The sequence below is a fragment of the Epinephelus fuscoguttatus genome, linkage group LG19 (genome assembly GCF_011397635.1).
Source record: "Epinephelus fuscoguttatus linkage group LG19, E.fuscoguttatus.final_Chr_v1".
Lineage (NCBI taxonomy): Eukaryota > Metazoa > Chordata > Actinopteri > Perciformes > Serranidae > Epinephelus > Epinephelus fuscoguttatus.
Genome location: NC_064770.1, coordinates 25,242,053 through 25,256,804, shown reverse-complemented (window position 1 = coordinate 25,256,804; position 14,752 = coordinate 25,242,053). Strand labels below are relative to the sequence as shown.

Sequence of the window (14,752 nt, the reverse complement as noted above, 5' to 3'; positions counted from 1 at the left end):
ACACTGCAGAGTTGTAATGTATCATTTAAAAAATACTTGAATTTATGTGCACCGACTTTACTGTTAATAAGTTTTCACATTATTTGGACAGTGTTAATATTATTAATTAAAAAGCTTGATGTGAAGTGTTAGTTTGTGTTTATTTTTAGAGTACAGGCCTAACATGTCTGCCTTATAAAGTCTGCCAGTTGCTGTAAATTCATATCTTCATCCTAACGACCATTACTATCAATTGAACTTTAAAGGTCGATGTAGATTGTTCAAGAAGTTACAACATAACACTGACATTGAAAAAGAAAAGAGTTTATTATATTCAGTGACATGTTTTGCATATATTTAAGAACATTATTGTTTTCAAAAGCATTTAACAAAAGTAAATACAATCAAAAAAGTACAGGTGGGCACTGTAGCCTATCTGGCTTCACTTGTAGTTTCGTATTAAGGACAAGCATGTTTTCATAATTTGTGTAAAGCATATTCAAACACACATCCATTAAATTCCATACTTTGCTACACACATTTTTCTGTTGCACATCATTATGTACACACATTCTTCTCTGACTGTACATTATGTTGCTGTTTAGCTCTTAATACATTTGTTGTTATAACAATGATACAATAGCCATGAAAATAGTTGCGTTTAATTCCATTTCTATTTACAGTGAATCCAGGAAAATGTACATGAGTGAGTAAGCTGTCAATGATCTACTAGAAGCCCAGATGTACACACATGGAAACAAAGTTCATCTTGTGAGCTTTTTTTTCTATCCAGTAGAAGTCTAGTTCTGTTTCTTCAGGATCACACAAAATGTGAGCCAGTTCCAGTTCAATCAGATCACAGATCTACAAACATTCTGATTAAAAAAAATACTACGACAAAAACAGGAAATATATATCTGGATACATAAAAATAGATAAATCTAAACAGGAAATTGAAGGTTGTATTGAGAAGCATTGAGTTGTAGAGTAAAAAGCATTCAGTTTACATTGTTATTACTCTGAGAAACCAGAGTCAGTCATGTCATAGTCCATGTTTCTATACAAAAAAAATCTGGATCGTGATTTCTATGACACTAATGCTGTATTTTTTAGTTCACTTACATATATATACACAAGAGGGGACAATGCAAACTGCAAAATACAAACTGTCATAAGAAGGTACTATGTCTGTGTTTCAGCAAGACGATGTACAGCCATACGTGACGGGATCATTGTTCAAAGACAAACTATTGTTTGAAGGCCTGTGTGTTTTGATTGGATCTTTTTGTAATCTGTTCTTGCTCGTTGTTATGAGGTGGTACTAGGCCCATGTTTCAGCAAGATGACGTACAGCTACATGTGATAGGCTCATTGTTGGGAAACAAACTACCTCCTCACAGTGATGTTGTAGGCAACAGGGCCTCTGAATGTGAACCCCAGGTAGAATGTGATGTTTTCATTACTATGAGGCACTGAAGGAACATGAAGAGGCAAGATATTGAATTTCTTTTTCCGAGGGCCTTCGAGGTACACTACTCCATTTTCAGTCCATCCAGAGACACACTTCAGCATCGTGGCAATCTCAGGCAATTTCCATGCCTCACCTCTAAACCACTTCATGCGTTTCTCAGAGACAGAGAACACCTTTGTGACTGTTTCAAACTTTTTCTTGTGGACAAATTTGTCCAATCCATTCCCATTGCCCAGGAAAAAATGGGTGTAAATCCGTCTTTTCCTCTGAGGAATGTCCTTCATCTTGATCCAGTAGTCTTTTTCCAGGTGTTCAACAGCTGATTGCACTATTTCATACTTGGTTTCTTTCTCAAGGGCTGTGTCATGATCATCAGGCCAGAATAGCAGGGTAAGCAAGAACAGGGCACTTGGTAAACATTTCCTTTTATCAGATGGGAACTGATGACACAGTGCGTGCAGATTTTTGAGAGGAGCTACCTTTTGATTCTGTGGTGACAGGCAGTTCAGAGTAATGTGGGCCACGATGTAATTCACAATATCCCTTTGACCAAATCTGGCCTTGACTGGATTGCTGGGGTAGAGAGAAAGGATGGTCTCTAGGAGAGGTATTGCATCCCTCTGGTCAGTTAGCTTGGAGAGGATGGATGTAATGTTACCTCCACCAAGATGATAGATGATCATGCGTTTTTGGAAAGGAGTCAGATTGTCTGGGACTGCTTGTCCATGTTGTAGAAGTGCAGTAGAGTAAGCTTCACTGAAGTACTTCCCATACTCTGCAGATTTTTTTGCCAACCATGTCAGTGGCTGGCTTATCTGCTCTTCAGGACTTTCAGGGGTCTCCTCTTCATCTGCACCAATGTCTGTCTGGAAGTAGCCGAGGTCTTCTGAAATCCATTCCAAGGTATCTTGCATTGACTTGTGAATTTTTTTCAAACGGTCATGAAATGGTTCCCAGACATGTTTCACGTCCTCTGGAATGTAATCAGTTAACAGGTACTTCATACACTCTGCATGGCCATTGGCTCTGTTAGCAAACACTTGCGATGATGAGATCAGTTTGAGCAGGCTGCAGCCAACCTCAACTTCAGCAAAAAACCCAGAATTGCTTACATTTTCCATGTTTGCCTCAGCTGCTTTCTCACATTCTTGAAAACACTCCAGGGCTTTCAGCGCAGTCTCCATAGCATCTGCTATATTTTGGGCTGTCTTTGGTACATTGTCATGGTCAATAGCTTTGCATTTAGCTTGGAACCATTTCTTGTAAACCTGCCCTTTTGTGTTGAGTATGTATGGGTTGTTGGGCAGCTGTTTAGCTGCTGTCTCTGCCCAGTGTTTTGCCTCTTCAAACTTCTCATAAGAATAATGAAGACGAGCCAGTTGTTGTGCAAAGAATGCATCTTTATGGAAACGCTGGAATGCTTCCTTGAGTAACTCAATTGCTTTGTCTGGACGGCTCTCCTTTCTACACACATGCTCAATCAGGGGAGAGAAAAGACTGTCATATTTGTCCCCTTTGCTTATTCTGGCTCGCCTTATGAAAAGTGCTCTCAAAAACGACAGATATTCTTCCCTTCCAAATCTGTGCTCAAAAAGCACGTTCTCACAGAGCAAACTCTTTGCCAAACTGCTTTGGGTCTGTTGGTTCCCCAAAAGCTGTTTGAGAATTTCTTCTGCAACGAGTGGGTGGATGATTCTGATTGATTTAATTTGCGTCTTGTCATCTCTCAGGTGCAAGAACACTAGTTTAGCCTGTTCACTGAGAGATTTCTCAAACTCATGCTGGCGAAACCTTTCCAAGTGAAAGGTTAGGGCAAGCAAAGATTCACAATGGGACAGAGAGATGAAAGAGTCTTGAACATAAGTGTTTAGTAGGGCTACATAGAGAATGAGGCGAGTAACAACAGATTGATGGTCAATGCCTTGGAGCAAATGTTCCACAAACTGTTGAACGTATTTCTCATTGAACCCTTCACTCATCAACACAAAGGTCAGGATGAATCGTGGCTCATATTGTTTCTCAAGCACCTGCCGTTTTCCTGCAAACTTCCTCTTCTCTTGATCAGACAGCTCATGAGTGACAGACACATTGTGCAATACCGACTCCTTGCATCTTTTCTCTGGATCATGGGATCGTCTGCAGCTCAACAAAATGAAACACAGGGTTTGATACTGGATTCTTTTCGTGTTAATGGCAACCTCCAGTTCATTCCTGAGATCATCTAGATATTCTTTGTCTGAGTCTTCAATGAGGAGCAGCACAGGGAGACATGTCTGTGGATCTTTTTCTTCATATTCTCTTAGTTCAACTACATGTTGCGCAACAAGAGAAGCTGAGTATGAAGGCTTCACAACTGCGCACCTTAGATCTTTCCTTTGGTTCCACAGCACTTGTCTTGCGACAGTGCTTCCTCCACTTCCTGGATGATGGTAGATGTTTATACTCTTTACTGGAGTTTGATCTGCATTCCATTTCAAAGCATCACTGAGAAGTCTGGAAACCTCATGATAAGCATCTCTTTCAATTACCTCTCCCAAATGCTTGTGCTCAGCAAGCCAGAAATTCAACCAGTTCACTTTCCCACCACGATAGAACTGCTCTTCAATGTTTGCTTTCTCCTCACTGATGAATTCTTCACTTGTTTCATCGCAATGATCAACCGTCAGAATTTCCAGAGAATACATCTGTTCCTCTGCCTGTGTTTCTAGCAGACATGTCCCTTTCACAAAGACTGGCAGGTGTTTGCTGGCATGTGCTTTTACAGGTTGTATTTGCTGCAGAGTTGCATTAACATGACTCATTTTCATCCCAACAACACTGCAATTGTTGACAGTTTCACTCTGTCCACATGAGACCTCTGCAAAGCTTTGCCACTTCTGGAAGTTTTTCTGTGATTCACAGATACAGATGATGTCTTCATGGCCTTCCATGTCTGTGAAAAACTCATAAAAGGTGAGCAAAAGTGGTTTCTCCACTGGTGACGTGAGAAGAAAAATTACCTGGAACGTCCCTTTTGGCAAGATTTGCTTACAGATCAAAGACACAGATTCCCGCAGGATAGTGACTTTTGTCTCAATCCAAGTAATTTCATCACATGGAGTTTCATTTCCTTTGAAGTCAGTACAGCCATTACAAAAGATCCAGCTAGTTTGGTCAAACAAATGCAAGCTGCTTGTGAATTCTTTGATGCTCTTGTCTCCAGATATCCTGTAGCTCTGCAGAGAATGCATGTTTGCAGCGTGATGCTGAAGGTATTTACTGCAAAGACCTGAAATCTTTGAGTCTGGGTCAAAGTCAAACACACAGAATAAGTTCATGTTAAGCAGCCAGTCAATGTTGCAGAGGTCATCAGGGTTGAATTTGTTTGTGACGAGTATGAACCATTTCTCCTTTTCAATGAATTTCTTCCCACTAGTCATTAGCATTTTGAGTTTCCTTCCAAGGTCTTGGCAGAAGTCTGGGGCGCTGAAGAACTGACCTTTCTCTGCTTCTTCTCTTTGGGCATCCCGATCTTTGACTCGCTCGTAAAAATCACTTCGGTCTTTGTCGCTTACTGGCTCTGTTTTTGAACCCACCCTCCGCAGAATCATTTCTTTCTCAAATTCTACTTTGTTGGTTGACTCTTTGAAGTTTGGCAGACGAACCGAATACACCTTGCTCTTAACAATACCTATTGAAGGCACAATGTCAACCTCTACCACATACCTCTTTTCTGTACTTTCTCGATCCATAACCTCAATGAACCTTGGTGGCCGCACACACTGGCGTACATGTTCCTCGTTCGAGGAGAAGCTCCTTTCAATGTAGTCCAAAGCATCTACATAAATGTCTTTCTCTTTTACAGGGATACCAATGATCTCACCATGCACGTATCCTGCATCCTCCTTGCTGTCCATCACACCAAAGTGTATTGTGCCATTTGTTCGGATATTCATACAACCAGCTGCAAATTTAAGGACCTCTTTGGCAAATTTAGCCTGGAGTCTTGTGCGATCCAATTGAGCAGCTGAAGCAAGAGACTTAAACTCATGGCATGGAGATATTAGGTCAAAAGCACCTGATTCAGGTTGCAGGACACTGTGCTTTACATATATGAAATCAATCCCTTCTTGATCAAATGGGCGTGGTCTGCAGTCTTCCTTTGACGTCAACACACTTTGTTCTTGGCCTGTTTGTCTGTCCTTCAAGACATTTGGATCTCTCTGAGGAGTCTGTGCTGAAGGACTTTCAGTTGTTGTAGGAAGACACTGAACTGATTTCTGTTCCAACTCAGTTGTTTTGCCACCGGTGGTCTTTTTCTTCTCTTGAGACTTCTGTTTGGAGCTGATGAGCTCATTTCTCTTTTGAATAATCAAAAGAGCAGGCCCTGATTTCATGCAAATCTTTGACTTCAAAAAGTCCTCATCCAGTGCAAGTAGGATCTGTCCATCTACTTCTTCCTCATAGATCTTTTCTATGTACTGCTCCTTCACTCCAAAAGACCTTAGCCAGGTGCTTACTTGAGATTCAGTCCAACCCTTGGGTGACTGCCCAAGTTCGTCAGCTGTATAGTAAAAAAATAAACACAAAAAACAATATGTCTGATTATTACAACATATTGAAGATTCACCATAGTTCTCTTCCATACTTAAGGCATATTAACAGTTCACAAATTTAGAGATATTTGGTAGTAGCACATGCTGTAATCCCTGACAATATTCTAAATTTTCCATTTTGTCACCCAATCCCATAAAATGTCCAAACTCAACAATGTGTGCTATGAAGTGCTATCTCACTTCACTGGGCTATCTCGGCCCCAAGCCCACTAATTCCTATTGCACACCTACATTTTTACTTTTAAACTTAATTGTTTTTTGGCTTCTTGGGTCAGAGAAATAAGTTGTAAACACAAACTGAAATATAACACAGTGACAGTTTTGGCAAACGGTTGCGTGTTTGCATATCCAGCAGACACAAGCAAACTTCAGCATTCTTTTGGAGTCATGCCTCTGGCCACCCCCAACACCTAGTTGGTGTCTTCCAACTATATCTGGCTCCTCAGCTGCTATATGTTCCATTATGTTCACCAGCTAGTCGCCAACTTTCTATGTCTGTTGTTTAGTGCTGTGCAGGTGGCACACAGGGGTTAATCAAAACCATACTATCAAAGAGTTACTGCTAAAAACAGCTTCAGGTGTTCACGCTTTACTTTGGTTAGCTTAAAATGTTATTAATAAGCTGATGGCACACTAAAATGTAAGTGAATTCCACCAGAGATAAAAACTGATAATTATACCATTATCATATGGTTCTAAGAAAACTCCAACCAATCACTGCATTCGGACCGAATGCCATCATTGGCCGAGCATCCTGTCTGTCTTCCCCACGCGCAGGCCTCCGACTGGACTGACGTAACCACTCGCGATGGCGAAGACTGATGCAGCTTCATCCTGAACTAAAAAGGGACGAGATGGTCCCAGAGTTTCTGCTGGACTGGTATTCTCTAATGTAACATAGGCTATAACATTATACGTGACAACACAGCATCCAGTTGCTAACAGTTAGCCTACTGTAGCCTAATGTTGCCTGATCCTCTGTATTATCTTCCTTGTTTGTTGCCAGTCACCAGTACTATTTAACGTTAGCGTTTACGTTACATTATAAAACTCATCAGTCATCACTGACCCCAGATAAGTTTCAAAACTCCGGGGATGCGTTTGACTTTGCAGGACAGGTAACGTTATCTTTAGTTTGCTTTTAATATAGCAAATAACGTTCTATGACAACACAGCATCCAGTTCCTAATGGCTAACGTTAGCCTACTGTAGCGTAGCCTCTGAAACATTAACGTTATCTTCCTTGTGCGTTTCCACTTACTAGTAACGTTAACGCTACTATCTAGCTCTATCTATCTAACGTTAGCACTGTAACCTTATTCTAAAACTCAGTCATCACGGACTCCGATTGAGTTTTAAAACTCCGGGGTTGCATTTGACTGTTTTGGTTGTAACGTTACACTTGCTCTCATCTTCCGTGTATCTAACGTTACGTTACCAACACCTACGTCTATCATAGACGTAATGAGGAAATAATGGAGGAGGGGGAAGTAGGCCTTTGAAGGGAGGTGGAGTTACAGACGGGAGTTGTGGATGTTCAAATTTTTTCTAAGTGCTGTGTGAAATGCAAGAAAGGCAAGAGTAGCTTTAAGTAGAATTGCAGCATTGGGTGGAAAATGTGGGTTTGTCACCATTACTTTAGCATTGCAAATTGTCATTTAACTCATAAATAATAAAATATGTGTGAGAGTGAGCGCCAGTTAACTAAATACAATGAATTCTGCATAATAACAATTGCTGATTGTAAAGCACCTTTAACTGTAGAAATTTCACTAGTGTGAGCCAATTTCACACATAGCTAAGCAGCTTACCTGAATCTGACAACCTCCTCATCAACCGTTGTGACTTCTTAAACAGAGCATCAATTCATAACTGAGGCATTTCTCAGAGAGAGAATGTTCATCTTTCGACTTCCCGTCAACAAAATGGTAAAAACACACATACAGGTGCTCAGGTGTGCAAAACTGCTCCTCTTTAGGAAGTGGGGGCATGTTATAAAATGCCACACAGTACTCTGATCTCCACACCTATTATGATTGTAGCATTGTGGTAATTTGCTTTGTCCTCTGTCTAGCATGGCACCATGTTATGGCACCCTCTGACTAAACTTATTATACTCAAAATCATAGCCTTCATTGATCATGTATGGCTGGCAAGCTTAGGTCCCTCTCAACCAGAAGTAGGATGACAAATCCAACACAATGGCGACGCCCTGCTGTTACTCCATATAACGTATATCAAAATCTCATATAGAACACTTACCCATGATTTTCTTTCTCCTTTCACCACACTATCAGCCTTGGTGTTTGTTATCATCTTCCATCTGCAAAAACAAACATAAAAAAGTTATACATTCATTCCATTATCATCCTGCATGTATATAGATGAATATGAGGTAAATGAAGCTGGCTCAGAGGTAGATTTATCTCGTCAAACTTTGTGATAAAACTTTAGAACTGGAATCACAGAAAGCTTTACTTCACATTATCTCCTGGTCCAGTCATTGTACTGGGAGAACATGGTGCCAAAAAGTCATGCAAAAAACTGTTAATAAGTGTCTTTTTTTGTGTGCAAATTTTACACATCTCATTGAAATTGCAGTTCCACAGACATTGGATTTCTGAGGCCAATATTTGCTTGCCAACATTTAGCTGATAATGATATGCCAAATATTAGATGACTAATCAACTTTAGTTGAGCTGACTTTGTTGAATCAATAAAGCTTGTTATTTAATACAAACATTTTTTCAGTTGTTAACAGTGCTTGTTACCAAACAGCCTATTTATACACCAAGCAGATACAAAGCCACGTTATTATTTATATAGGGTTAAGTGTCTGGCCTCCCGATCAATGCTAACGTCTCCTTTTCTCCTTTTTGTATTGTGTCCGTATTTTGATATCTGTGTAAAACAAACTGTTTTATAGTTGAAGCATTTATTTTACATTGTTTTGTCATGTTGCTATTTGCTTTTGTAATTTATTAATTCCTTTCTCTTTGAGTTACCTGAAGTTGTATTCACTTCCTGGTTGGAGTCAAGACTATTCAAGAGAAGGCTGAGACATGGGGTCAAACATGGGAGGATTGCACATGCGCAGTAAAATCTGGTCTGCACTTCCTCAAAGGCTCAGTAGATGGCGTGAGACCGCGGAATAAGGGGGTGTTTGTTTCATGGTCAATTTGTATTTTTGGTTACATTTGGGAATTTATGAATGATTTGATAATGTTTGTTTTTGCAACAGAATTTAACTATTATGGCAAAACTGACAGTCTGTGCTCTGGCTTAACAGCAAAATATATTGTGATAATATCTAGTGTAACACTGAAGGGTGATTCTCAGAATCAAAACAAATGACAGCAGCCCTAGTTCTTTACCAGAGGCATTAGTTAAGGTTAGCTACTTTATTAAGGAAGAAAAACAAATTAAAATGATATTGAAAAAAGAGCTTACTGACACATGTTGACATATTCCAGTATTCAAATATTCTCAGTTTCATTATTGTTTTGATGTCACACACCACAAAACACAGGAACAATTGCAGGACAAAAATGATTTATTTTCACACACAAACAGTCACCACATAAATAACAAATGAACTAAAAGTCTGAGGAAGAGCTTTGTGCTGGAAACATCACGCAGCAAAACAAGAGGTATTTGATCTGGCTCCATTTTGTTGGTTCTGGGATATGTGCATGTATGTCATTTTCACAGCTTATTATTGGACTGTCACTGGTGGCCTGCGTTGTGGGTGAGAATAACAGAGGTGCAATTCCGACAACTTCAGACAGCCACCGTCCAAAAGTCCAAGCAGACCGCACCAAGCGCACTCCTTGAACGCCTGAGCGGATCCTGCGCTTTTTATCTAGCGCACCTGCTGTCACCCTCCAGCATCGCAGCTCAAGTTACACTGCGCATGTGCAGTCCCCCCATGTTTGACCCCGTGTCTCAGCCTTCTCTTAAATAGCCTTGGTTGGAGTTGGGCAAAAGATGTTGTTGAGGGCGGAGTCTGGTTTTATCCAGATTGTCATGCCATGGATCAAACCAAGAGCTGTGACATCATGGGGGAGATTAGGGGTTTGTTTGTGTTAGTTTTAATCACTGTCTGTACAAGTTTTCCCTTTTGTGTTTAAGCCAGTCGCTCAGTCCATAGGGACTCGGGTTGGGAATCGGAGGGATACGGATTATCGGATTCAAGTCCCCGTCCGGACCAAATATGGAGCGTGGACTGGTGGCTGGAGAGGTGCCAGTTCACCTCCTGGGCACTGCCAAGGTGCCTTTTAGCAAGGCACTGAACTCCCCCCAACTGCTTGGGGCGCGGTTAATGACAAAAGAGTGAAAAAATGGAATTTCCCCTCAAGGGGATTGATAAAGTATATAAAATCAAATATATGTTGCTCTGGTGTCTCATGATTTTGTAAGGTCTGTTTGTTGAGTTTATGTCTAGTTTTTTTTTTTTTTTTTTGTAGAGTTCTATTTTGTTGAGCTCTTTAAAGGCCCTTTAGTCATTTTGTAAACTGTAAATCTGTGTTCTTTGTGCTGTGACTGCTTGGTCCATGACAATTTAGTAACTTTTTTCAACATAGAAATCTCAAACCACTGCCATCATAGAGGGTAACAGCCCTTAAACACGTCAGGCCCAGGAAATTATTAAGACAACTACTAAACAACTTAGTGAAACATGTATAATTAGGGAAACAGGTCACTGATAACCATGATTTGCTAAGTTGTTTGCCCTGTGTTGTAAAGTTGGTGAAGCTGTTTCTTCATTTGCATGTGATTTCTTTATTTGCACTGCCTGCCTTGAGCTCTCGCAGGGCCACCGTAGAAATCAGCTGTCTGCTGTGGCCAAAAATAAGTTAAGTTTTGGGCCAAAAACCAAAACAATAACTTAAAAGATGATGGTTTTATGGAAAAATCAAATATCATAATATGTTTGAGCAAATACCTGGTGATGGTGCTTTTACAAAATATTTTCACAATGAGATTTACGATACATAATCATCAGTTATGGGGATATAATGACTAAATGGGTAAAGGCACATGACAGAACAGCCTGCTAAGTTCAGAATATTACATCACTTTACTGTAATGCTGCCTTTAACATCAGGAAATTACAACATCCAAAATCTACGACAATAGCTAGTCTCATATCACAGTACTGATATAATAACCCTATGTGTGAGTATTTCCCTAGATGCACTGTAACTGACCTCTCTAACTAATGTATTTGTCATTAAGTAAAACAATAATTAAATAGTTAATGCAACTGATAAGACTTCCTTAGCAGTTGCAATATAGACTAAAAGCAAAACATACTTATATATAAACGTATAAAAAACAAGCATTAATGCAAACCTTTTAATGTTTGCCACTCACTGTTTAGTTTCCTGACAACAGCTGGCACAAAAACCACATTTCCCTGCTTTTTCCTTGTGGGCCCCTCCCAGGATATCTGATATCTGATATCTGACCTGAAACTTCCATAACCTCCATTACACCATGCACATTTGACAGATAGCAATGAGTAGCATATTAGTGTATATCAGATTAGTATGGAGACATATAGGAAATCAGGGAGAGGTCATTTCTTTTTGCTATAGCTATTATGTCAGCACTATGACGGAGCTAAACTATCAAAATAGCCCCAAAAAAACAACGAAAAGGACGAGCAGTGTTCTTACCTCGGATGAACCCTGAGAGGAAGTCAGCCCTTTCTGCTCTGGACTTTTCTTGCAGTCAAAATTTCAGCTGCCGCTACAGAGACACGTCAAATGCAGGACTGCTGTACCCTCACCATGGTTTCTGTATGAAGAGGTTCCGTTTCCCTCTGTAACGCAGCTGGGCTGCACCTACTGCGCCTGCGCAGCTCGCTAAGTTTCGTTTCTGAGGAAATAAAATAGCCTCTACAGTAGTCACAGAGTTCAGCCGAACCGCACTTATGGAAAAAGGGCTTTCTACCAGAAATGAGTGTCTGGGTTAAGGTTAGGAAAAAGTCGTGGATTGGGTTAAAAATTATATATATATCAAAAGCTAAAAACACAAACCAAATTATCTATCAAATACATACCACTGAATGCCACCATACACCGTTAAAGAAATAATTACACATTGCTATATTGGTTGTTAAAGAATATATACATGTACGCTGCAGCAGCATGGTAATGTAACCGACATTATACGTCTAATAACATGTCTGTAGAGGACGCAGCAGAGAATACAGGCTAACATCAAACTAGGGCAAGTATACTAGGACAAAAGGGCTAAAACTTCTGCCGTTACTTCTCCTCCCTACTCCTTTTGAGCTTGTTTTGAGTTAATGATAATAACGTTATTTCAGTCCTGAAACATGTTTCCTTCACTAATGTAGATAGATTTGCATCAGATGCTTTGATCTGAATTATATCTACTGATGATAAAGTCCTAATTCAGAAACATTTGTATTCACATATGTTGCAGAAATAGTATGTGCCATTAACTAGACTATTTGATGAGTCAAACACACTTAATGTGAACACTTGTGAATCTGATGAACACACACTATTTAAACTGAGGTATACACCAAAAACTACATAAAAAAATAAAAATATATCCCTGATATATTTAACCGATATCAAAAACACAACCATTAACTTGGGGACATTTTTGATTCTTGTCCTACATGTCTGAAAACACTAAGTGCTTATTCACTTTAATTTGTGAAATATCTAAAAAATTTGGTTGTTTTTATTCTTATCTGCACTGAAGATGTATTAATTCCGTACTGACTTAAAATTTTAATCAAGGAAATAAAATCTACAGGCTAAAAAGAGAGCTATTAAAAACAAGATCCATACTGTGATATTGTGTTTCCTGATTAATGACCACACTTACATCAATATTTATCAAATACTTTACTTGTTGTCGTATTAAACTTTAAAATTATGTCATACTTTAGTCTGAATGATCTCTACTGATGATCAAGTCCTAATAGTCCTATCCTAAACAAAACAAAAAAGGAAATGGAAAATACATTCACTTCTGTTGCAGAAATAGTATTTGCCACCTGCTAATAAAAACTACCAAAGCCTAAGTCAAGAACACTTAACATGAACACCTGTAAATCTGATGACTTATCATGCCTGAATTCACTGCGAATGCTCACTCACTGTTAGGCATGAAATATCTCAAAATTTGGTTCTTTCCATTCTTATCTGCACTGAAGATGTATTAATCCCACATCGACTTGACGAACTAAACAAAATCTGGTCTGGTTCAGAATGCTCTAAACTTGAACTAAAATCAAAAAGCCCCCGTTTTGCACAACTTTCAGTGGTTTTATGTGTTTTTATAATATATTTGATCATTTTTAAAGCTACATGGTTTAGCTCCAACATATCTAGTAGATAAAATATCCATGTTATTTAGACAGTGTTAATATTATTAATTAAAAAGCTTGATGTGAAGTTTTAATTTGTGTTTATTTTTAGAGTACAGGCCTAACATGTCTGCCATGTAAAGTTTGCCAGTTGCTATAAATTCATATCTTCATCCTAACGACCATTACTATCAAGTGAACTTAAAAGGTCGATGTAGATTGTTCAAGAAGTTACAACATAACACTGACATTGAAATAGAAAAGAGTTTATTATATTCAGTGACATGTTTTGCAAATATTTACGAACACCACTGTTTACAGATTCAAATATTTTTTCATGTTAGTATCAAAAACAACAGCATGGGGCGTCGGTAGCATTGTGGATAGTGCCGGCACCCCATGTACAGAGGCACTGCCTCAATGCAGCCGCTGCGGGCTCGATTCCAGCCTGCAGCCCTTTGCTGCGTGTCTTCCCCCACTCTCTCTCTCTGTCTCTATTTCACACACTGTCCTGTCCATTAAAGGCAAAAAGCCCATATAATAATCTTTTTGGGAAAAAAAAGCATTTAACATAAGTATATATAATCAAAAAAGTACAGGTGAGCACTGTAGCCTGTCTGGCTTCATTTGTGGTTTCATATCAAGGACAAGTAACTTTCCATACTTTGTGTAAAGTATATTTGAACGTACAACCATGAAATTACACATTTTTCTGTTGCACATCATTATGTATACACATTCTTCTCTGACCATACATTATGTTGCTGTTTAGCTCTTGATACATTTGTTGTTATAACAATGATACAATAGCCATGAAAATAGTTGCGTTTAATTCCATTTCTATTTACACTGAATCCAGGAAAATGTACAGGAGTGAGTAAGCTGTCAGTGATCTACTAGAAGCCCAGATGTACACACAGTTCATCTTGTGAGCTTTTTTTTCTATCCAGTAGAAGTCTAGTTCTGTTTCTTCAGGATCACACAAAATGTGAGCCAGTTCCAGTTCAATCAGATCACAGATCTACAAACACTCTGATTAAAAAAATACTACAACAAAAACAGGAAATATATATCTGGATACATAAAAATAGATAAATCTAAACAGGAAATTGAAGGTTGTATTGAGAAGCATTGAGTTGTAGAGTAAGAAATACTCAGTTTACATTGTTATTACTCTGAGAAACCAGTCAGTCATGTCATAGTCCATGTTTCTATACAAAAAAAATCTGGTTTGTGATTTCTATGACACTAATACTGTATTTTTTAGTTCACTTATATATATATATATATATATATATATATATATATATATATATATGTATATATATATATATATATATATATATATATATA

At 38.8% G+C, this 14,752-nt stretch overlaps 1 protein-coding gene across 1 annotated transcript; it reads right to left on the bottom strand.

Annotated features, from left to right (window-relative positions):
* Positions 1-287: 287 nt before the first annotated feature.
* Positions 288-12,238, bottom strand: LOC125880120 (sterile alpha motif domain-containing protein 9-like). The gene is made up of 3 exons (XM_049562406.1): positions 11,727-12,238; positions 8,308-8,368; positions 288-5,993 (listed from the first exon to the last, which is right to left on the bottom strand). Exons 2-3 carry the CDS (start codon positions 8,309-8,311, stop codon positions 1,366-1,368), a joined length of 4,632 nt encoding a protein of 1,543 aa, XP_049418363.1. The 5' UTR covers positions 8,312-8,368; positions 11,727-12,238; the 3' UTR covers positions 288-1,365.
* Between the last annotated feature and the right edge of the window lie 2,514 nt (positions 12,239-14,752).